The following is a 22,088-nucleotide window of genomic DNA, read 5'->3' on the forward strand; positions in this document are numbered from 1 at the left end:
GCCGTAAGTTCTCCAACCAGGAACCTCTCCTCATGGCTCTCACTTATGCTGTTCCTGAGCTGGTTAACCATCTTAGTCATTATTACACCTCAGATTTAGAAGGACAACAGTTGGTTTAGAATATGATAAAGAAAGGCGAAACTGACTTTAGATTTACAAAGAAACTCTTGTTTTTTTTAAGAAAAAAATGTACATACCATCGCAACAGTTGCGGTTAGCCCTCATATATGAGTTTCACAGCACACCCACATCAGGACACTCAGGAGTTAAACCCACAGTTGCAAGACTTGCAGCTTCTTTTGCCTGGCCTCGACTGCACAATGATGTTAAGGACTTCATTAAACATTGCACAGTTTGTCAACAGAGCAAATATCAGACAAAAAAGAAACAAGGACTTCTCCAACCATTACCAATTCCAGCACAAGTATGGGAAGAACTCACCATGGACTTCATTACACATCTTCCAAACTCCTTCGGTCATACCGTAATTTGGGTTATATGTGACAGGCTCACTAAATACATGCACTTTGTTGCTCTTTGTAACACCCGAGGCCGAAGAAGGCGAGGGGTGGTTGCACCGCATCTAACACTCAAGGCCGATTATGGCAAGGAGTGGTCGCCACATCAGAATGAGAGGGATCCTAAGACTGTGTAGGTATGGGACTGCATGGTTGAAGGAAAGCTTATAAGGATTGATGGGTACTACCTATACCAACAAGATGCATCTTCTTTTCGGTAGCCCGTTCCATAAGAACTCCACAGTTAAGCGTGCTTGACTTGGAGCAATTCTAGGATGGGTGACCTTCTGGGAAGTTTCCCATAAAGCGTACGGGTGAGGTCAAAGCATGCTGAATAGACCCGTGTTGGTTTATGGGGTCAGTCGATCATCCCAAAAGCTGTATGGGGCGTTACACTCTTCCCACCTCTTTCATGACTCAAGACATTGCTGCTCGTTTTTCGGTGGAAATTTGTAGGCTTCATGGATTTCCCAAATCGATTGTATCTGATAGAGATCCATTGTTCATGAGTACCTTCTGGAAGCAGCTGTTCAAAATACAGGGGACAAAACTAAAATTCAGTACCGCTTACCATCCAGAAACAGATGGACAATCCGAAGTCGTTAACAGAAGTTTGGAAACTTACTTGCGATGTTTTGTTAGCGATCGTCCTAAACAGTGGTTTAAGTATCTGCATCTGGCTGAGTTCTGGTTTAATGCATCCTACCACTCTGCTATCAAAATGTCTCCTTTTACTGCTCTCTATGGTCGACCGCCACCATCTATTCCAGATTACATCAAGGACTCAGCCTCCATCGAATCCTTGGACTTTTCACTATAACAGAGACAACAAATTTTAGAACAGCTCAAACTTAATTTACAAAGAAGTAGAAAACAGATGGAGACTCAAGCCAACAAAAGCAGACGTGAGTTTACCTTTCAGATCGATGACTCTGTTCTTCTTCGCCTCCAGCCTTATCGTCAACAGACAGTCACTAAGCGAACTTCACAGAAGCTTTCAAAATACTACCATGGTCCTTTTACGGTTGTCAAACGAGTTGGCGAGGTAGCTTATGAGCTGGATCTACCGTCATCCTCCAAGATTCATCCTGTGGTGCATGTTTCCTTGCTAAGACCTTTCTTTGGATCGCCATCCAACTTCAAACAACAGGATCTGCCTTTGAATATTTCCAAAAATTTTCTGCAAGATCAACCGAACTTAGATAACGGACCAACACAAATCAGAACACAACACAAAACGAAGATGAGCGAAGCGTTTTACTTGAACCAACTGCTTGTGGATCTGAAGAACCGCACGTGAAGCAAAGCTTGAAGTCTCAAACCGAAGCAGTGAACTTGAAGCGTTTTCTTAAGGGTACATGTACTACTAACTCAAACTCACCAAATGAAACTGAAACTAGGGTTGGCCATACTTTTATAACACAAACCCCATCTTCACTTCCCGATAGCCACGTGTCCCATAACTTAAAATCCAACCGTTGCATCAACGGTACTCCTATTCCCACATGCGAAAGTTTACACGACTTACCAAATTTCCCAACCTACCCCTTATCTTATCCCCCTACCAAAGAATCTTTGATATCTCCGTTCACCCAACCATTGACCGCCACCTCACCTACTTCTCCTGCACAAAAGTCTGTCACAACCAACCTACCAATTACCCCTATTTTCCCTTCCCAATGCTCATCACGTGAACTGTTCCCTAGCTGTAACCCATACAAATTCACTAAAGTGCCAACACTGCCCTTCTCAAAACCGTGGGCTCCTTCCCCTAATGTGCAACAGCTGAACCTTGAGGACAAGGTTCTCTTTGGATCCAGGAGTATTGATAGCCCAACTACACCAAATCCCAATAAAGTTCATAGAGAAAGGAAACAATCTCATTGGTTTAAGGACTATTACACTCATTAAATGGGGTGTTTCTTTAGAAATATATTTATATGCTTATTGTGTAACGGCCCATGGCCCAATTAGTTAGAAAACCTAAGTATTTATACTTTTTGCTGCCACTTTTGTGGATAAGAAAAATTAATGTTGAAGTTGTTTTAAGTTTGTCTTCCAAGTAGCTCTTTTTCTGAATTTTATCTCGTCTTAGATCTATCAGAGTACAAGTAATTTAATTGAATCTATAAGAATTGAGTTTGGTATAATTAATTTTATTATAATTGAGTTTAGCATAATTGATTTATGTCTGGATATATTTATGTAAAAGTGAGTTGAATAATAAATTAGAGTGTAAAATTCATCTAAAATCAATTCTGGAAGCATAAGCTACAAATTCTATCTTCAAATAGAATCAATTCTAGAGACAAAATCAATTCTAATTTTGTTTAACCAAACATCTTAAAATCACCCAGAATCAATTCTACACCTCTAGAATTTCTGTTGACCTTTCCAAAAGCCAAACCAAACATGCACCAAGTCTGTTTTCTAACTCACTAATGCATATACCATCTGACACAATAGACCAGTGATAAGTATGTAAATTACCTATTTGATACTATTAGTATCACAGACATATTAGTTTATTCAGACCCGAAGTAATCCTGAAAAACTCTCCATTTATGCTAAATTAAGAATTGTCCTTGTAGCTACACATTGATCATGTTTTATAACTTGTTACATTGAAATATGGAAAACAAGGCTAAGAGAATCAATTGCTGAACAATACAAGATCATCTAACCTAATATATAGAAGCCAAAGTCAGGTCAAATTTGCTGGGCAAATTTTGAATTGGTCACCAAACGAGAAACAAAAGGCATGACTCAAAACGAAGGGGTCAAAAACAAGAAAAATTTGATGGGCTAAATATAGCTTTCCCAAAGAATTTAAGGCAAAAAATCAAGGAGGTTAGGAAGACTTAATAGCTAAGCAAGCCCAAAAGTAATATTCGTTGGGAGAAATATTGCTCGCCCAATGAATTGGACCAACTTCCAAGATTCTATTAATAGAGAGCTTGACCAGTTCATTTGGTGTCATTTTTTCTAACAAAGTATTAGTTAGTTTATAGATTAATGGAAATTTGAGAAAGAGAGAGAGAGAGAGCATGAGCTGATATATTACCTAAGGTCTGTCGAAGGAACTGACCATATGATCTATAAAAGGGAAGTTCTTCTATGCACCTTTTATCTAGATACCGTCGTTATGTGTCTAACTTTTCTCTGGTTGAGGTTAGGTTTTTACGCTATTATGTATTTTATGTACTTTTATATGATCATGGCGTTATTGTCAAATTACACTACATGAAAACTTAAAATCACCCACAAAAATTATCCACGACCATATGTCCATATGTAAAATTTTAAAGGATATATGGTCAACCAACCCTCGTCTTCTTCGGTCTCGGGTGTTACATGCCCACCAGCTTCCGCATGGTTCGTCCTCGAACAACATTGACCTCACTCACACGCTTTCTGGGAAACTTCCCAGAAGGTCACCCATCCCAATATTGCTCCAAGTCAAGCACGATTAACTGTGGAGTTCTTATGGAACAGACTACCGAAAAGAAGATGCATTTTGTTGGTATAGGTAGTACTTATCAATCCTTGCATGTTTTCTTTCAACCATGCAGTCCCATACCTGCACGGCCTCAAAATTCCTCTCATTCCGATGTGGTGACCACCCTTGTCCTCTTCGGCCTCAGATGTTACATGCGGTGCAACCAACCCTCGCCTTCTTCGGCCTCGGGTGTTACAGTTCTAGCTATTATTAATGAAAAGTGTTGTTTTGCGATTTTGAAAAATTTACATATGAAGAAATTATTGGGGTGAGTCGCAGAACAGTTCGCTCTCTTTAAGACGTTTCGCGACACTATCCAAAAATATGAAAATCAGTCTAACTACCATGATGCCTCCAGGATAAAACAACTCAGTTCTATATTATACAATTACTATTTACACGGTAGATAATTGATATAGAAATACACCCTCTGATGGTACAAAGACCATTCAAATATGGTATAAATACCACCCATAATATCTGGTATATCGATTAGTCGTAATAATTTCTCAGACCAAGAGAAATTTCAATAATTCTTCAAAGAGAATTCAATAATGGTCATTTGACCACTCAAAATGCTTTCTCAAACAAAGAGAAATTCTAATAATTCTCTAAAGAGAATCCTGAGATTATACTTGATAATTTCTCAACTCAAACGAGGAGAAATTAACATAATTTTCTAAAGAGAATTCCAAAAACTACTCGGGAAATTCAACAAGTAGAAAGAGATAGAGAGAAGTTGGCGCTTCGACATTTCAAAAGACGCAGAGTTATAAGAGTGAGGAAGGAAAAACTCAACCAAAGGAATTTTTGGTGTGTTTTGGAATGAAATATGTTCACTCCCTATATAGTGAAGTAAGCTAGTCAAAAAATATATATTCTAAGCAATGTGGGAATTAGAGTTTTTTTCAATTAACACACAACCACCAAAAAAAATTCTAACAATGTGGATCTAGAACTTATCCTATAAATGTTATGTTTGGTTCTTGAGATTAGCCTTGAAAATTTCTAATTGGTTCGTTAGCTCAGCCTGGATAAAAGCTTTCTTTTTGGTTGGGGATAAGTGATCTTACCTGATCAGACAGATCTTCGTGGCCTGCAATGAGCTGGATCTTGTGTACTAGGGGGTGTACCTACAAGGTACTCTGATGTCAAAGTGAGAAGAGAGAGCAATCAGGGTGCAAGTACAAGGTAGAGAGAGAATGAATAAATGTTAACTAACCCTCTAGTGAAAGAGGGTATTTATAGCCCCCAGCGTTGGGTCAAGATCTCGCTATTGGACTGGGTGTCCAGGCCCAATTCGGAGACTGCTAGGATCCTACGCATGCAGTGGAGACCAACACGTGGTCTACATCCCGGGTAAACCACTCCGAAGTTTAAGGGGAGACGCAGTCTTTTAGGGATGCGTGGACTCCGTCTTATTCGGGGGGTTGGAGAGAAAACCCTACGAGGAGCGGGGTCCTCGGCGGAAGAGATGTGCATCGATGCCCGCAGGAAGCGCTTGCCGGGGGTCAGGCAGGTGGCTTCGCTCGGACTTAGTCCTGCCCGTTCGAGGGCTAGTGGAGTCAATCAGCCGAAGGCCATGTCGCTTAAGCCAGTCTGACGTGCATGTGTCGACGAGGAGGAATCTCCCTTGGGCTAAGAAAGACTTGGGCCTCTTAGTCCAATTGCGCCAGACACTGACCCAATCCAGAACCATAAGCAATTGTAAAATCTCTAGATTTGCTTGTATTAACGGTTCATGGGCATAACCTATAAAAGCTCAAATTTATCGTCAAAATCTCAAGACTATCTATTGTGGACATAAGTGGGTCAACATTGGGCCAAATATGGATAAATAACTGATTCCATATCTCAAAAACCTTGATCTCTTAATTTCTTTAAATTACTTTACCATTTTTATTTCCCGTTGTTCATTTTACTTTGATCTTAAAGAACTCTAACATGATTAATTTTTAAGTAATGAAAAGTTAAATTTAATCATAAATTTTGAATACCACAATTCTCCCATCTCTTGTGATTGAAGTCACATGTTCAACAAACTCGACTTCATGCGTCACTAAGGGAATCTCACTTTAAGATCATTAAAAGAATGTTGAGGTATCTTAGCGTAACCTTCCCGTTGGGGCAAGTTTAGTTCTACATCTACAATCCTTAAGTTTTGATGGTAACAAAGTATAGAGAACAATTTTGTACACTAATAGTTTTACTAAGTGTACAAAATCTAAAAATCACAAAGCAGACTTTGAACACTAGACAAAGAAATTTTGGACTCTTGACGACTTTGATGTATTCTAAAACAAAGTTGAAATATGAAGAAGTATTCATCTGATAGTCAATCATCTGATAACCAAGACAACACCTTTGCAACAAACTATTCAGATTTACTCTGTAAAATTAACACTTCAATGCCCACATCAAATACAAAGTTTAATATAATTATAGTACGATATAAAATTAGAAAGTGTACCTTAAGGTCACATGTGACAATTTTATATGATGAATAATTTTATTTAAAATTTGTATTATTGGACAGAATATTTGAAGCTTATCCGTATAAGACATTTGACGATCGAAAATAATTATCTTCATTGTTCATTGTGGTTTTAAGGTGTTTTAGTTCTATCATTTTATTGTATTATATTGTTTTTGCAGCACTTTGTATGAACTTTATTCGTTTGAGGCGAGCTATTTAGCTTTGTACTTACCAGTTACCTCTATTTGTAGATCTCTTCTATGTACTCCAGCACTTCTTGTGCCATTTTCTATTAATGCATTTTAGCTTTTTCAAAAATAAAAATAAAAAATAAAGTACTAGTAAGTCATTTTGGGAAGGAAAGTGCAATATGTTACAAACAATTTGATTGAGAAAAAATAAATAACAATAATAATGAAATAATTCTATTGGTCAGTTTCAAGTTCCCACGGATCTCCATCCTAGTGCCAATTCTCTAAAGACTTACAACCGTAGATATCAACTCTTATCAACGATCACCATTTCCCCTTTTTTTCTTCATTTCCCGCTTTTCCCTCGTTCTTCTCCTCCCATATATTACCCAAACACTCTCTTTCCTTTTCATCACATCTCAATTCTCAATTAACAAACCAACGCATCTTTTTCTCTCCGATCGAAATGGCTCGTACAAAACAAACCGCTCGCAAATCCACCGGAGGAAAGGCCCCAAGGAAACAACTCGCAACCAAAGCCGCCCGGAAATCTGCTCCGGCCACCGGAGGAGTGAAGAAGCCTCACAGATTCCGTCCAGGAACTGTTGCTTTAAGAGAGATCAGGAAGTATCAGAAGAGCACAGAGCTTCTCATCAGGAAACTTCCATTCCAAAGACTGGTTCGTGAAATTGCTCAGGATTTCAAAACGGATCTCCGATTCCAAAGCAGTGCCGTTTCTGCTCTTCAAGAAGCCGCAGAAGCCTATCTTGTTGGTTTGTTTGAAGACACTAACCTTTGTGCCATTCACGCAAAGAGAGTTACTATCATGCCAAAGGATATTCAACTCGCTCGTAGAATCAGAGGCGAGAGGGCTTAGGTTTTAATTTCCAAGTTTCTCTGTTACGTATGTTAGGGTTTGGTTCATCTGTTATGAATCTTAATGTAATGTTGTTAGATCTACTATGTGTTTGTTCAAGAATTGAATCTAAGCTTCTTTAAGATATATTTTGCATTCTTGGATTCGTTGATTAAATCTGTGTCATTTTGTTATGAGTTTGGAGACATACAATATTACCATAGGAAAACTCTAAACGCACTACTATTTACTTTTCTTATAGGTCCAATTCAAAATGTCTATTTGCCCCAACTATGTTCTACAAGTAACATATTTTGACTACTTAACTAAATTATGAACATCGGAATTAAATCTATGATTATCATAAATAATTTGAGAGCCTTCCAAATTAGACACAAGTTCCTTGCAATCATGGATGATATGATGAATTGTAGCAGCAACTACTGATTTTGAATCAACACACTTAACCACCACTTCCACATTAGAGATTACAGTAACACTGTTCCAATAGAGATGTTCAACAATTACACGTAACTTAAACCTTCTTGTTATAGAGTTCCACAATTATTCATAACTTAAACCTTCTTGTTCTAGAATTCCACAATTATACACAACTTAAAACATCATCTTTTTACAAAGTTCCACAATTATAGTGCGAGTGGCCGTCCGGATCTCTAAATAGAACAAACATTATTGCAAGAACTAAAAATCTCATTATCCCCGATTTCGTATCAAGTCTTTTCCCAACAAGAAAAGTATTCAAAGAGAGCCAAAATATTCTCATCCTCCTTTCTTTTGCATATTTATCAAATGCTTCCTCTACAACATTTCTCTCAACTACCGCACCCTTATTATTCATCTTCTCTGCTAAACATCTAGCAAGAACAATTGCATCTTCAATTGAAGCCGAGCCACCCTGTGCAACGAATGGACCAGTAGCATGCATCGCGTCACCCGCAACTACTATTGTTCCTTTACTAAATCTGTTAAGTAGTAAATCCCATGGTGGACGATACTTCAAGTCAGTGAGATGCAAAGAGCTCAACTTGCAATTTCTTATCATGTCCATCGCGTGTACCGGAAAACCCTCCATTGATTCCATTAATGATCGTCTAATAAGAGCTGAATCTTTTGAAATTATTGAATCTTGACAAGTGCTGAGTCGTGTTACAAACCAGTAAACAAGTTTGTCCGTCATTGGGATCCTTCCGAGTTGGACTTGACCTCTGCTCATCATAACAAACTCACTAAGAAATGGATGACCATTTTGATACTTTGTGAAGCCTCGCGCAACGCATGTAGAGAAACGCAAGAGCTTTGTCGGGTGTAGCGCAACCATATTCGCAACAATAGAATTGACACCATCACATCCAATAACAACCTGACATACCATCAAACGTAATAAGAGAAAATAGAAACGTAAATCACAAAAAATGTACGCAATGTTGTGACATGGTTTACGCAGTTAAGTCAAGTGTGTCTACGCTACCTTAGCTTGAAGGATACTTCCATTGCTAAGCAAAATCTGTGGATATTTTGTTACTGGATCTAATTCTATGGAAAGTACTTGACAACCAGCGCGTATGGTTTCCTGTGGCAAACAATTAGCCATGGCTTTGATCAAATCCGTGCGCTTTAAGCATCGAAATTCTCCATTAATCCTGTTTAACAAAATTGGATTTAACTCGAAATTCTCCATTAATCCTGTTTAACAAAATTGGATTTAACTATTAACAATGATAATGTTACACTTACGCACATTTTTTTCTATTCTAGTTAAACCATACAGAGAGATTGGGTTCTTTTAACTTACCCAAATGGTACTTCTTTTGGCTCATCCTCACTAAGTGACATGAATTTTCCCCTGATAATAACATGGTAAATTCAGCTTTTATCAGCAAAATATAAAGTGATGATGCTATTGAAATTTTGATCTTGATGTGTCGGTGTGTCTAGTGGTGGGAATAGACGAGTTAAGCTGACTAAACTTGATTTGCTAAAAAATTCAAAGAATAAGTCTGACCTCTAGTCGGTCATAGAATTTTTCCAAGATCTATTAAAAAATTCAAAGAATAAGTCTGACCTCTTGTCAGTCATAGATTCTTAGGTTTGAGTCCGACTTTTTGCAAGATCTAGTTGGTCTATTAGCTTACTCAAAAGCCTTTCGGTCAAAAATTCAAATTATATAAAAACAAAAACCTTAGAAAAGAATACGACTTAGTTACCCTTGTATTTGAAAGGCAGTTTGTCTAAGTGTTGAGCCAACACCAAGCTGATCAAGTGCATGCCATCCATTAGCTTGCACAATTATAGCTGCTCCTGTTGCTCTCAACTCATCTGATTTTTCTAACACCAAACTTTTTATTTTCTTCCTGCAAAGTTAATCAAAATGAAAAATCTTAATTAATTTATATGTAATCATAAATAGATTAAACTTGAATAATAATAATAATAATAATAATAATAATAATAATAATAATAATAATAATAATTAAAAAAACCTATGAAGAGCTAGGGCTGTTGCAAGACCACATATACCACCTCCAACTATCACAATCTCATTATCAATAGTTCTCTCCATGGCCTTGGCGTTTTCAAAGAGAAATGTTTTCAAGAAAATAAGATGTTTGTGTGTGTATTTAAGTGTTTATTTCTAGCTAATTTAACTACACAACATCCCTAAATTATGTCATATGTATTTATAAGATGGAAAAAAAGAAAGAAAGTGATCTCATCAACCAACAACCATGTATACTTTGCATGATCTTGCATGATCTTGGATTTTGAGTTGTTGGAGCATACTAATAATACATACGAGGAACCAAGTGAATGGATGGCCGCAAATGTTTTATCCACTTCAATTATGGTCCAACTGTTTGGGTAATCTCAAGTTTGTTATGTAAGTATAATAATATGCATTTTTTTTGGAGATTGTTTTGCCCACAGTTTTAAGAAATTCAAAATTATCCTTCATAATTTAATAAATGTACTTTTCGTACGAATTTAAAATATACCACATTCTTTCGTAAGTAAACCATCCATTCAATTTTGTCAAAAATTAATTCAGAAGTATATATCAAAAAGTGATGGAGGGTGAGTCCAGGAGTGTGCTTGTGCTTCTGTAATAATTCTTGGACATATTTTAAAGTTACGGTAATGTGTTTATTTCACAACTCAAAATATAATTTAGAAGTATACTTTTGTAATAAATTTTAGCCAAAATACTAAATTTGTTATAAAAAATTGATATTTTATAAGAAATTTTATATTTTAAGTCATTTATACTAAATATATATAATTGTTAATCATATATATACCGATACAATTCAATTAAAATGTTATATATTAATTCAATTAGAATTCATAATCAAACATTATTGTTGATAAATTACAAACCATAATACAAATAAGAGAATACTTAGATACAATTTCTTAGGTGAGGTTTGTACTATTTTCTAATGAAAATATGACAAGTGTTTAATTTTCTCTTACACATATGCAATTTTCTTCTATTGTCACTCCTTAAATGATGTTAAAGTACACTTGTCATATTTTCACTAGCAAATAACATAAACCACACCTAATGAATTGTATGTAAGTTTTCTCAATACAAATATTACTAAAATACAAGTACAAGTGAAATAGTGAGTATATCTGACCTCTTGTACTGCAAGACGATCCCTGTCTCGGCTAGAATGACCTCTATAGTGGTCCTCACAGGAGTGCCTTCCAGAAACTCTCATCTCTTTACCTGCTTAATACTTTGACATGTAGGTAGCACATCAACGACATGATCTGCCCTAACCTGCTCCTCATCTAATATATCCTGATGAGATGACCTAGGTGGATCTCACGAGTATTTTTTTTGGTTAAACTAAATTCTAATGGAAATTAAGAAAGATGAAGGTCTGACGCAAAAATATCACTAAAAAAGCATTAGGAGATATACTTTTGTATTTGTTATGGAGATATATTTTCATACTAATTTATGGCAAAATAAGGGTGACTCACTTACGAAATGTTGTAGTGTGAACTTTTAGATGCGTCTAAAAGTACATCTATATATTTAAAAGGTCTCTATGATTTTTTACGGAGATGCGTGATAACTGCTAAAAATGTGATAAGTAATGTCTTTTTTTATGAAACTTCATTTTTCTGTAACCCAGTTTCCCGGCAAAAAGCATCAGAATAAATTCTATGCCCTTAAAATTGATTATGGAGTGTTTAACATTCTCAAACAAATTGCCGCCATTGTGCTTTTTCTGGTTTAAAATTGATTTTTTATAAAGCTACAATTCCTAACTTCTTGAAATCAATTCTAAAAATCAATTCTCACTTTCCGTTGGTTTTTCTATTTTGCCCTTAAATTGAACATCAATAACTCCCAACATTTTTTTTTTGTCATTTTCGTCATTTACACATCCAAAAGCAATTTTAATAAAAATATTCAAATAACATTTTTCATACAAATCACTTTCGTTGTGAATATATCCAAACATAAATCACTTTGTATTAAACTCAATTTTAACTAAAACCAATTCTACAAAATCAATTCTTTCGAAATTAATTTTTTCGGCGGCAGAACAAAATATAAACTTATTCAATTTATTCAATTTAAAAGGAATGAGGTATAGAAACGGCTTCCTCGACCTAACTCCGCCAATGCCAATGCCAATGCCAACACCATTTGAAAGGAAAAGTGAACATCATATAAACCAATATCTTATGAAAAACTGTCACATCATAGTAACCAGTGATAGTGATTTGAAATGAATAAAAAAATCTTATAAAAACAAGTGAAAGAAAAAGGAAAATGAATGTGTATTGTGTTTTTAAATAAGATGTTTCATAAAACAGTAATCTGGCCCCTAATTTCTTGTGACCATTCTAAGAAAGTAACCATGAAATTTCCAGCTACAACATATCCAATTCCTATAAAATAAAGGAAACTGTCTTTAGATCCTTAACCACTTTCTTTTGCATATTATTGAGTTTATACATATTTACAGAAACTCCATTATTTCATAACAGAAAAACATATACCATACTCATCATAGAATTTCAAATTCCCTACTTACGATATCTACCACAATAATATTAAACCTCTAATCAAAAGGATCGATTCGAGGATCGTGTTCGCTTGCCATCGCCATTCCAGTGCAAAGACATGTCGGACACATGACCTGCAATCAGAATTCAGTATGACAATTTCAACATTATTCTCAACCATAAAGGGTATTATAGTTAGTTTCAAATTATGAAGTCAGTACTTTTTAATGACCAACCTTGCCAGATCCGGAGCAATTTGAACATCTCTCGGTTTTCGGCGGTAAAAGAGGCTGATCTGCACCATTAAAGGTGGATACCGGTTCAATCAGAACAAGTGCACCCGTGCTTGAACAGCGAGCGCATGCAAGATATCCTAACACAGCAAAAGCATGATACGAATGTCAATTTTCTGGCAGCTAGCTTCAACATATGATGTTTAAAAAATCTTCAAGTATTTCAGAATATTAAGGGAAAGAAAAGTCAAAATGCTACAATTCCACCGTTCATAAATTCGGTTCATAAATTCGACTTGTGAAATGCAGATCAAAGAAGAGGTTTAGAAATATTACCGGTACCAACACAGTACTTGCATCTTTTCTGCTCCTGTTGCTTTACATTGTTTATCTCAACAACCATTAATGCAGAGATTACTCCAACCGCTCCACCAGAGAATGATGCCACAATAGGATCAACCTGACTAGAATATCCAACCGACTTTAATTAATATCGGCAAGTTAGAAACAATAAATAGAATGCATTGATATTCATTTCAAGAGATATTTGTTAATGCCAATAAAATATTTCTCTATAGAAAATACAGGACTACTCCCTTTGATCCTATTTATAATAAAAAATATTTTTTAGACTATATATATACCAGGTACATTTATTATTCAATGAATCTAAAAAGTAAATTTTTTTTATAAATAGGATCTGAGAGAGTATTATTTTAAATTTCTTCCTCAGAGAATAATCACGTAAATAGGTGACATAAAATAGGGAAAGGGACACTACCTCAACTGCATAGGAAGATGCACATTTTGAATAAAATCGGCATAAGATGTGCCTCCTATTCCAAGCTTAAGCTCCAACTGAGAAATGAGTTGAAAATGAGACCAGTTGGAATGAATGAGTTGAAAAATAAATGAAAATGCAAAACTAGGTGTTCGTAAATCTTACACTCGGAGCAAGAAGACCGCCAAAAAGAATTATCCCGCCGATAAGAGAAAAACAGGTAGCGTAATACTGCTTGAGGTTTGCTGAAGTCTGCAGATAACACATGTAGTTGATTATTACCATTTTCAAAATGAAACCGTCTAAACTAAAAGTAAATTCTTTATGCTCATAAAGATTATTAACAAAATCAATGCCCATTTATTGAATGCGTCGGTGCTGCAGTTCAGAAGAAACTACATGAAACTTACCAAAGGAGGCAAGAATGGAATGAATGATGGGAAATTCGGAAGTTCATTCTCCTGCTCTTCTTGTGAAATTCCAAGTTCTGCATTTTTAATCCTTTGCTGTATTCTAAGCCTACGAACCTACAAAAAGAAGATTTATATTGTTGATATAAGCAAAGCATTTTCCATCTTTTTGAACTCATCATTTGACATATAAGCACTTAAATATTCCGAAGAGTTTACGAATTCCACATGACTCCGAGAATCTAATAGCAGTATCAGATGATGGTAAGAGATCTCTTTCGGCTTAACCAGGTTCTTGGATTCAAATCTAGCATCTCTTGATAGAGAGTTTTGCTCGTCATGGATTAGTCTCTATAATTGCGCGCAGATATAACATATTAAAAAATATATATAGTTACTTGAAGAAGAAAATTTCACCTCTTCCATATGTAAGAAAATCTTATTCCTTCTACTTCGAATATTGTCCTGAATTTCTTGAAGTTCCATTTTAGCAAAATCTTGTACAGTTTCAGGTCCTTCTATAATACAAAACCTGCGTTTAACACAATAAAAAGACGATATTACATTTACACCTTAAAAAAATAGGAGGGGTGCATTTATTAAAAAGAGGGGGTGTAAAAAGAAGAATTATCCTACTCACCCAGTAGCAGCAGCGTTTTTATCGGTGGTGTCAGAATCAACAGAAGATGCAAAAGAAGAAGAGTCCGATTCAAGTGCCATGAAACGCCACCTCGTATTGAAACATAAACCGTTGTTGTTTAGATTACCGAATCTTTTGTTGTTGATTCTGTAACTGGAATCATAGAGCTGAAGACATTTAGTGGACCCACCAACTACACCCAAACACAACATCATCGTATTTTTCGACTCTCAACTTCGATTTAGGATTGGAAAAAACATGAAATTGGATCGAAAATTGAGGTTGTTGTTGTTGGAAGGTTTGAGAATGGAGTTGTTGAAATGGACTGCACAAATTGGTGGGGTTTTCATTATTGATGAAATAAAATAATTAAATATAAAATATATATGTTATTGGAAATGGGAATTTTAGTGGAGTTGAGACGGTTGCCTCGCTTTTGATTCCACCACTAAATACAAAAGTCTCACTAAAAAACAAGAAAATGTGATGGATAAAAAGATATATTGACAAGTATTGTGGTTGGATCTATGAATGGCTCACACATTGTGTCCCTTCTTTATGAATAAATATATCCATATGGTGGATGTAGACGTTTTGTTAATGGAGGTAGGAGTGCTCAAAACCAAACCAACCTAATAGAAAACCGCAAACTAAACCAAACTGAAACCGCAAAAAACCGCATTTGGTTCAGATTAGTTTGGGTCATTTTTAACAAAACTGCACGGTTCGGTTCGGTTTGCGGTTTGTATTTTATAAACCGAACCAAACTGAATCAAACCGCATTATGTTACAACCTAAATTTTACTTAACTCACATCCAACCCAAAATTAAACCTATTATACATTTGTCTTATGAATACGAACAATTTTCTCATCCTTACACATATAATTTCAGGCTCAATCTTCTCAAATCTCTAATAACATTATTTCACCTTCTTTGCTACATAATCTTCCATCTTCTTCTATAATCTTTACTCTCCTATATTCTTTCTTTTTCACCTTCTCATTTTTATGAAAATGTTTCGTATTTCAGTTTCATTTTTATCGCACATCTTCTCTAATCTCTCGACACTTTTTCTTTTTCTTTTTCACCTTCTCATTTTTATGAAAATGTTTCGTATTTCAGTTTCATTTTTATCGCACATCTTCTCTAATCTCTCAACACTTTTTCTTTTTCTTTTTCACCTTCACTAATCTTTCGTCTCTTCTATTTTTTTGTTTCATTATAATAATTTTATATTGTTTTATGCTATTATTTTATGTTTAATATTCCACTTTTGTCTAATTTAATTTTTACATATTACATGGAAAATTGTTGTCAAAATATGAGTTTTGTTGTTATTTGTTAGTGTATGAATGTCTAAATATAAAATTATGTTGTCATATATATGTATGTATGGCTCAATAAAATATTTGTAAAAAACCGAACCAACCGAACCAAACCGCATTAGTTTGGTTTGGTTTGGTTCGGATTTTTTTTAAAAGTCAACCGAACCAAACCAAACCGCACTATTTTTTCTCTTGCGGTTCGGATGATTTTTTCATCAAAACCGCCCAAACCGCACCGCGAGCACCCCTAAATGGAGGTAAGAAACAAAGATAATATTTTCTTAACAAGTAAAAATATTATTTATTTATTTACTTAAACTCTTTCAATTAGTAGTTGTGTAAAGACATTAGATATAAGATGTGAGTTCAAATCAGCGACATCTTATTTGTTCATTTTTAAATAGTGAATTTTGATCAAAAAATATATATAATTTTTTTTAAAAAAATTATAAAAAGTTTGGTATATTGTAGATTTTGAATGTGTAAAAATGAAAAAACAAATTATTTGTATTGAATTAACAAAAAAGAGAAAAAATTTATATATTCTGAAAAAATAATTCAAAGAAAATTAATACTAGTGTTTTGGTACGGCGGACTTCAAGTCTGTTAGAACAAACAATATTATTCTAGTGTGAAACATAAAATATGTAGTATGTTGATGATGTTCGTCACATAAAGGTTTTTAGCGTGATGGTAGATGTCTCTGATGAACGAAGAGGGAGGTACTCGGAAAGTTATCACTCTAACGCTTAAGTAAGCAAAGTGAGAGAGATAAAACATCTAGGTGAATGAATAAATCATGCATTGGCGATACATAGGGTCACACTTATATGGGGATGTCAGGTAGAACCATCGTCGGTAGATAGGGCGTGAGATGTGGGATGTTGTTGGATGAATATCAACAATTGAGATCAAGGCGGTGTCACGCTCTAGTGCAAAACTTCAGTATGAGTGTTTGCATGTTCAGTACTTGAGTGATGCTTATGATAGGATTGTGCCTCTGTATTAGGACGATCTTATTCGACCGTTGGTCAACCCGAAACAGTTGTCCTTTAGTCCTTGCTATCAAATATGAAGTGAGGATTGTTGATCTGAAAGCTTTAAGACCGACACCTAGGTGATTTCTGTTGTGGGAGTGTAAACTTGTTGGATGAGTACTTTAGGAAGAATAGAGTTATGTTGAGATGTCGAGTGGGAGTTGGTGGCATCAGGAACACACATATTAAATGCCTATCATGTCATAAAATGTTACTTCAGGGAAGGCTTATATGTGGATCCATGCGCCTAGAGCGTGGAGGTGACACTCTTATGGTACTCGAGTGTACTCAAGTGTCGTTATGGAATCAAGGTCTCATATAAGTTGTCAATTGTGATCTCGGATGATTCTCTGATTCTCGTGCGTTGATCTTGATGCCCATGGTTTCCTATAAATTGAGTGTGTGAAGTCAATTATTCTTTTTGTCCTTCACTACTTTAGACTGTCGCGCATTTCTTTCTTTTCTTACGATTTTGGTGATATGCATTGTAATATTTCAGTATTCTTCAACTTTCCTTCCTAGTTGCAAGATATTTTTTTGGTGATTTTGCTTCTCCAACCTTTGATACCTGCATAAACATTCAAGGAACCCGTCTATCTCATTTTCCTTTCAGTTGTTTGCATTTCCTTTCCAGTCGTGGCCAATGTAGGAACCTAAACATCATAATCATATATTTGAATAATGATGATAAAGTCAATGACACTTCATCTCAGACTAAATTGATAAACCCAAAAACCTTAGAGTCACCATTGTTAGAAGTAAGGCATCCCACATTGATCTTTGTAGAGGTTAGGGAGTCTGATGATGTGAGAGACCAAACATGAATGTTGTTTAAGCGAGAGAACCTGCAAAAGCTAGAAACCCTGAATTAAATATTGTTAACTGATCCGCTGTCGCACGCGGGTCAAAAACGAGTTAATTTGTAAAACTGTAGTAACGACGGTAACGGTAACTCGAGTATCGTCTCTCAAGGATTCTTGAATTATTAACTGAAATCGAAATTGGGGGGGTTGGTTTGGTGGTCGAATTACAGAAAAAGTGCTTAAAATAAGTGATTCTGAAAATAAGCTGTTTTTGTAAAAGTGATTATGAAATAAGTCAATCTACCGATCCCGTTCCTACTAATCATCGACTATTATAATTTCACTATCCTAAGCGGATTTCGTTCCCGTTCGATTATAATATGATCAACAAGCGCAACAATATTATACCAATTATATTTCCCGTTTGCCGAATTAAGCATTCGGTTAAGCGATAAGCGGGTTAACGATTAAGCATACGATAAACACGCAGATAAATTGGAAAACATAATCAATCGAACCAAACAATATATATTATGAATATCAAATTAAGCAAAAGATAAACAACATATATAATTGAAGGAAGTTTTATTGCAAAATTATAATAATCTCATAGTTTTTGGAACCTGAATACGGAAGATTAACTCGAAGGGATTAGTTCGCCATGGATCAATTCGTACAAGCTTTCAAAATTCGTGAATGGCCGGTCCCTGCTACAGTCCGCGGCTGCCTAACCTAAGGGGAAAGAGAATGACCCGTTTTACAATCCAACTGGGTCAAACATACGACCCAGGCCCAAAACCAATTGACCCGAAACTTAACTAAAACTAGTGCTGCAACTTCAACGAATATTCTGGCCCTTCTACAGTCCGATTCTGACTTCGACTCAAACATAAGAATTGTAGATCTTTCTCTTAGCTTTCCGGCGATTATTAGAACGCCTCAATCGGACTCCTGGAACTCCAGATATGATCGTTTCCGTGCAGACTGTTATTGCTGAAAAATTAATACGAAAAACAACTAAGTGCAAAAATAAAATAAAATATAAAAACATATTAAAACATAAAAATAAATAAAACAAACCGAAGAAATGCTTGAGTACAAACATGGAAGAACGTGCATTAAAATGCACTGATCATTAACATAAGGGAACCCATTCCTACTAGGATTGATATTAGTGAGGTAACCTATGGTATTTCCTTCCTTGGACTTCATATGCCAAATCCATAAATTGTAGACATCTTGAAGATAAATTGAATGCCTGAATCCAGATTAAATCCTATAAAATCTATTTTGGTTGCGAACCTAATGAAAAAGAAGTTAGGTGGTGGATAAAGTCATAGCTCGATGCTGGTACTTACAGTCATAACTTTTTAGTTGTTGATACTAATGCTAAAATGGAGTGATGGGGACAACGAGATCTGAGTTTCCTACTAATGTTGACTAATACCCTCGAATGGAGCAACATAATTTGGGGAAACATTTGTCTTTATTGATAAATGTGGGATAGGAAATGCCTTTAATTGGGAAGTGCTACACATTGGTCCCAACAAGAGATTGTGCATTCATATTGACGGGTGTGAGCTACCCTTGCACAAGTGTTTGTTCTCGAGAACAGGGTTCAAGCTCCCTTTTAATCCTTTTAAGTTAGGGTATGAACCATCTAGGTATTTTCCTGTTACGTTTGCATCATGTGAGCTTAGCTTACGTCAAATTCTTTTAATATTTGTGTGAGCATAAGAACAATATCCCCATTCTAATAATGTTCTTCCATGTCTTCCATATACAATGACCCTTGCCAAATCAGACCATGATCAAGAGTTGCTTTCATTCATACAAGGGAGAAAATGTTTGAAGTGTATAATTAATAGCTTCAAGAACTTCAAATATAGGTATTATTTGGTATTTCCTCTCAGTCGGGTTGAACATGAGAGTCTTTGCAATGTCTTGTCAGGTTACATGGACTATTGGGATTTCTAACCAGGGTACCCATTTACCCTTATAGTAATACCCCTAACATTCCAAAGTGTACGTATGAGCTTTCGAAGTTCTAGTAGCACAGTCATTTTTTTTTGTCTAAGAACCTATCTATTCCAACCCACTAACTTGTCACAGAAAAAGGAATACCTGAAGACCAACCTGACCAAATTCTAGGAAGACCTGAGTTACATGGATGAAGTTGAGCCTTTTGGTAACAATTTACTAAAGCAAAATAAGTGTCGCCTCAAAACCCAGTTGTTAGTAGAGAATACCACTAAAGAGGATAGGAAAAAATATTTGGTAAAGAAAGAAACCCTTATGCATTTCTGAATACTTACATTTTTCATCGAGTTTTCTTAAGAGTGATAAAATTTTTATGGAAGAATGAGGTATTGCAAAAGTATTTAGGATCAACACTCTTTGAGAAGGATAACCTTTTTAAGGAGCTTGGTGAGGCGAATAAATGTTTTAAAGATGATGACTAAGAGGTGAAGAATTTTGGTTCTCTCTCTGTCTGGGATAAGAGGCTGAAAGAACTTGAAAATTTTATTTTGGGTAAGAGAAGGCCTTGTGTGATGTTTAAACATATTATCTAAAATTGAGACTTCTTTATCTAAGGTAGAGTGTCCAATATCGAGTGTGAACTAGCATGGGTAGAAGGGCCTATCAGGATACAGTGGTTTGACGATTCTTCCTTGTTACGCCTACTTCACTCTTCGATGATTTTCACCATCAGAAATGGTAACGTCTTCCACTATTTTTAAAGTTAAATTTACAAGTATTATAAAGTGAAAACTTGGTTTGATGTTGAAATATAGGCCTTTTTACTTGTGCTAGTTCACACCCGATAAAGGCATTACCAATTAGGTGTCTGCCTACTTGCTTTTCTTTTTTGGCCACGTCAGTGATCTCACTTCTACTTCTAGTGTTTTCGTCTTCCTCTCTTTTTTTCTTTAGATATTGGCCACATGCGAGATCGATGATGCCAATCATGTCAGCATCAAACCAAGTTTTCACTGGGGTAGAGAGGGGGAATGAGACCATTGGCCAATCGCGATCCCTAGAGACATCCAATAAATTAACTGGATTAAGTTCCTAGGCTTCATGTGTTCTACTCTTTATTCATTCAGTATATCCTTGATTTTCATCTTGCCTATCAAGTTCCAGAAGACATGCTTGAAGCTCTCAATGTTTTTTATTCCACTGTTGTAAAATTTATGAAGTATTTTACAAGGATTTGGACTATTGGTTCTATATGGATATGCACAAAAAGGTATGTGATGATAAGTTTGTGGAAAACAAAGATACTCCAAAATGCTATGTTCTTAGAAGGGTTTATGTTCCTTCAAGTTCATCTACTCCACCTTTTGCTTCTACATATTTATTTCCTCCCGCTGTGAAGGCTCACTTGAACGTATATGTAGACATGATTCAAACAGTTTCCCATATTAGATAAGATTGCATGATTCCTTGCAAGAACTAGAGAGGACCGGATGGTAGCTTTTTTTGGAAGCATCAAGGAATTTGTTGCATCGCTTAAAGGTTCAGGATTTGACTTTGATATTAATTCTGACCCTGCTCCTAATCCTCGTCCTTCAAACCTACCATAGCTTATTATATCATATCATATCATTTTCATCATTTATGATTCGTTTATTTGTGTTTTTCTAGACATATTCCCATGATATTTTGGATATGGTTACTCTTTTGGTATCTTGGATAATATTTTCTATGGTGTGGTTATGCCATTATTTTGATCATGTTGGTGATTATCTATGATATCCTTTGCTATATTATCTCGTATCTTGTATAATTTTTTAAATTGCATTGCTTGATAGTATATGTGCTAGAATGTGATTTTCTAGTTTTAAATTGATTGGGTATTGTATGGCCTTTTGTATTGGCTTATATGTTGTTTTGGGTTCATCTCTGTGTGTCGTATATGTTTTTGTCTTTATCTCTTTTTAATATTTTTCAAAGGGAGAAGGATTGCGATATTGTCGTTGTATTTATGCGCATTAAGTATTTAATGCATGAGGCTTGATAGTTCAAGAATCAAATTCCACGTGTGTATCATTTGTTGTATGTTGTTCAAATAAATCCAGAATCAATTTCATCCTGAAATACAAATTACAAACTTTAACATATGCTCTAATTAAATATCAATAATATCTAAAAAAATTCAAACATCAAAAAGGGGGGATTATATCATTTATTTTGATGTTCTATCGAATATTTGATTTATGTGTGTATGTAATTTGATTCATCATGTTTGTATAATTTATCTATA

The 22,088-nt window shown here is 35.4% G+C and overlaps 3 protein-coding genes across 4 annotated transcripts; 1 reads left to right on the forward strand and 2 right to left on the reverse strand.

The window, feature by feature from the left end:
- Positions 1-7,080: 7,080 nt before the first annotated feature.
- On the forward strand, positions 7,081-7,687 carry LOC131651582 (histone H3.2). The gene has a single exon (XM_058921243.1). The coding sequence runs from the start codon at positions 7,151-7,153 to the stop codon at positions 7,559-7,561; it is 411 nt and encodes a 136-aa protein (XP_058777226.1). The 5' UTR covers positions 7,081-7,150; the 3' UTR covers positions 7,562-7,687.
- A 74-nt stretch (positions 7,688-7,761) lies between these two features.
- LOC131651581 (monooxygenase 1-like) lies at positions 7,762-10,401 on the reverse strand. Of its 2 annotated transcripts, none has more exons than XM_058921242.1 (5): positions 10,042-10,401; positions 9,766-9,912; positions 9,354-9,404; positions 9,030-9,244; positions 7,762-8,921 (listed from the first exon to the last, which is right to left on the reverse strand). In XM_058921242.1, exons 2-5 carry the CDS (start codon positions 9,833-9,835, stop codon positions 8,172-8,174), a joined length of 1,086 nt encoding a protein of 361 aa, XP_058777225.1. In that variant the 5' UTR covers positions 9,836-9,912; positions 10,042-10,401; the 3' UTR covers positions 7,762-8,171. The 2 variants fall into 2 exon arrangements, with proteins under 2 accessions (XP_058777225.1, XP_058777224.1); XM_058921241.1 differs by having other exon boundaries at positions 7,766-8,921; positions 9,030-9,201.
- A 2,093-nt stretch (positions 10,402-12,494) lies between these two features.
- LOC131646347 (protein ORANGE, chloroplastic-like) lies at positions 12,495-15,024 on the reverse strand. Its single transcript, XM_058916409.1, has 8 exons — positions 14,654-15,024; positions 14,431-14,545; positions 14,014-14,130; positions 13,769-13,855; positions 13,604-13,680; positions 13,159-13,286; positions 12,826-12,962; positions 12,495-12,723 (listed from the first exon to the last, which is right to left on the reverse strand). Exons 1-8 carry the CDS (start codon positions 14,866-14,868, stop codon positions 12,646-12,648), a joined length of 954 nt encoding a protein of 317 aa, XP_058772392.1. The 5' UTR covers positions 14,869-15,024; the 3' UTR covers positions 12,495-12,645.
- Positions 15,025-22,088: the final 7,064 nt, after the last annotated feature.

Source organism: Vicia villosa, linkage group LG2 (assembly GCF_029867415.1).
Source record: "Vicia villosa cultivar HV-30 ecotype Madison, WI linkage group LG2, Vvil1.0, whole genome shotgun sequence".
In the NCBI taxonomy this organism is placed as follows: Eukaryota; Viridiplantae; Streptophyta; class Magnoliopsida; order Fabales; family Fabaceae; genus Vicia; species Vicia villosa.

Bases quoted from the DNA above. Each gene is read 5' to 3' on its own strand.
- LOC131651582 (XM_058921243.1), top strand. From the start codon at position 7,151: ATGGCTCGTACAAAACAAACCGCTCGCAAATCCACCGGAGGAAAGGCC.
- LOC131651581 (XM_058921241.1), bottom strand. From the start codon at position 10,121: ATGGAGAGAACTATTGATAATGAGATTGTGATAGTTGGAGGTGGTATA. The intron at 9,913-10,041 runs GTTTTTTTAATT...TTAACTTTGCAG, and splicing joins ACAGCCCTAGCTCTTCATAG to GAAGAAAATAAAAAGTTTGG. The intron at 9,202-9,353 runs GTAAGTTAAAAG...TTTGTTAAACAG, and splicing joins CCAAAAGAAGTACCATTTGG to GATTAATGGAGAATTTCGAT.
- LOC131646347 (XM_058916409.1), bottom strand. From the start codon at position 14,868: ATGATGTTGTGTTTGGGTGTAGTTGGTGGGTCCACTAAATGTCTTCAG. The intron at 14,131-14,430 runs GTGAAATTTTCT...TTCTTTTTGTAG, and splicing joins TTTTCTTACATATGGAAGAG to GTTCGTAGGCTTAGAATACA. The intron at 12,963-13,158 runs GTAATATTTCTA...TTGCTGTGTTAG, and splicing joins CAAGTACTGTGTTGGTACCG to GATATCTTGCATGCGCTCGC.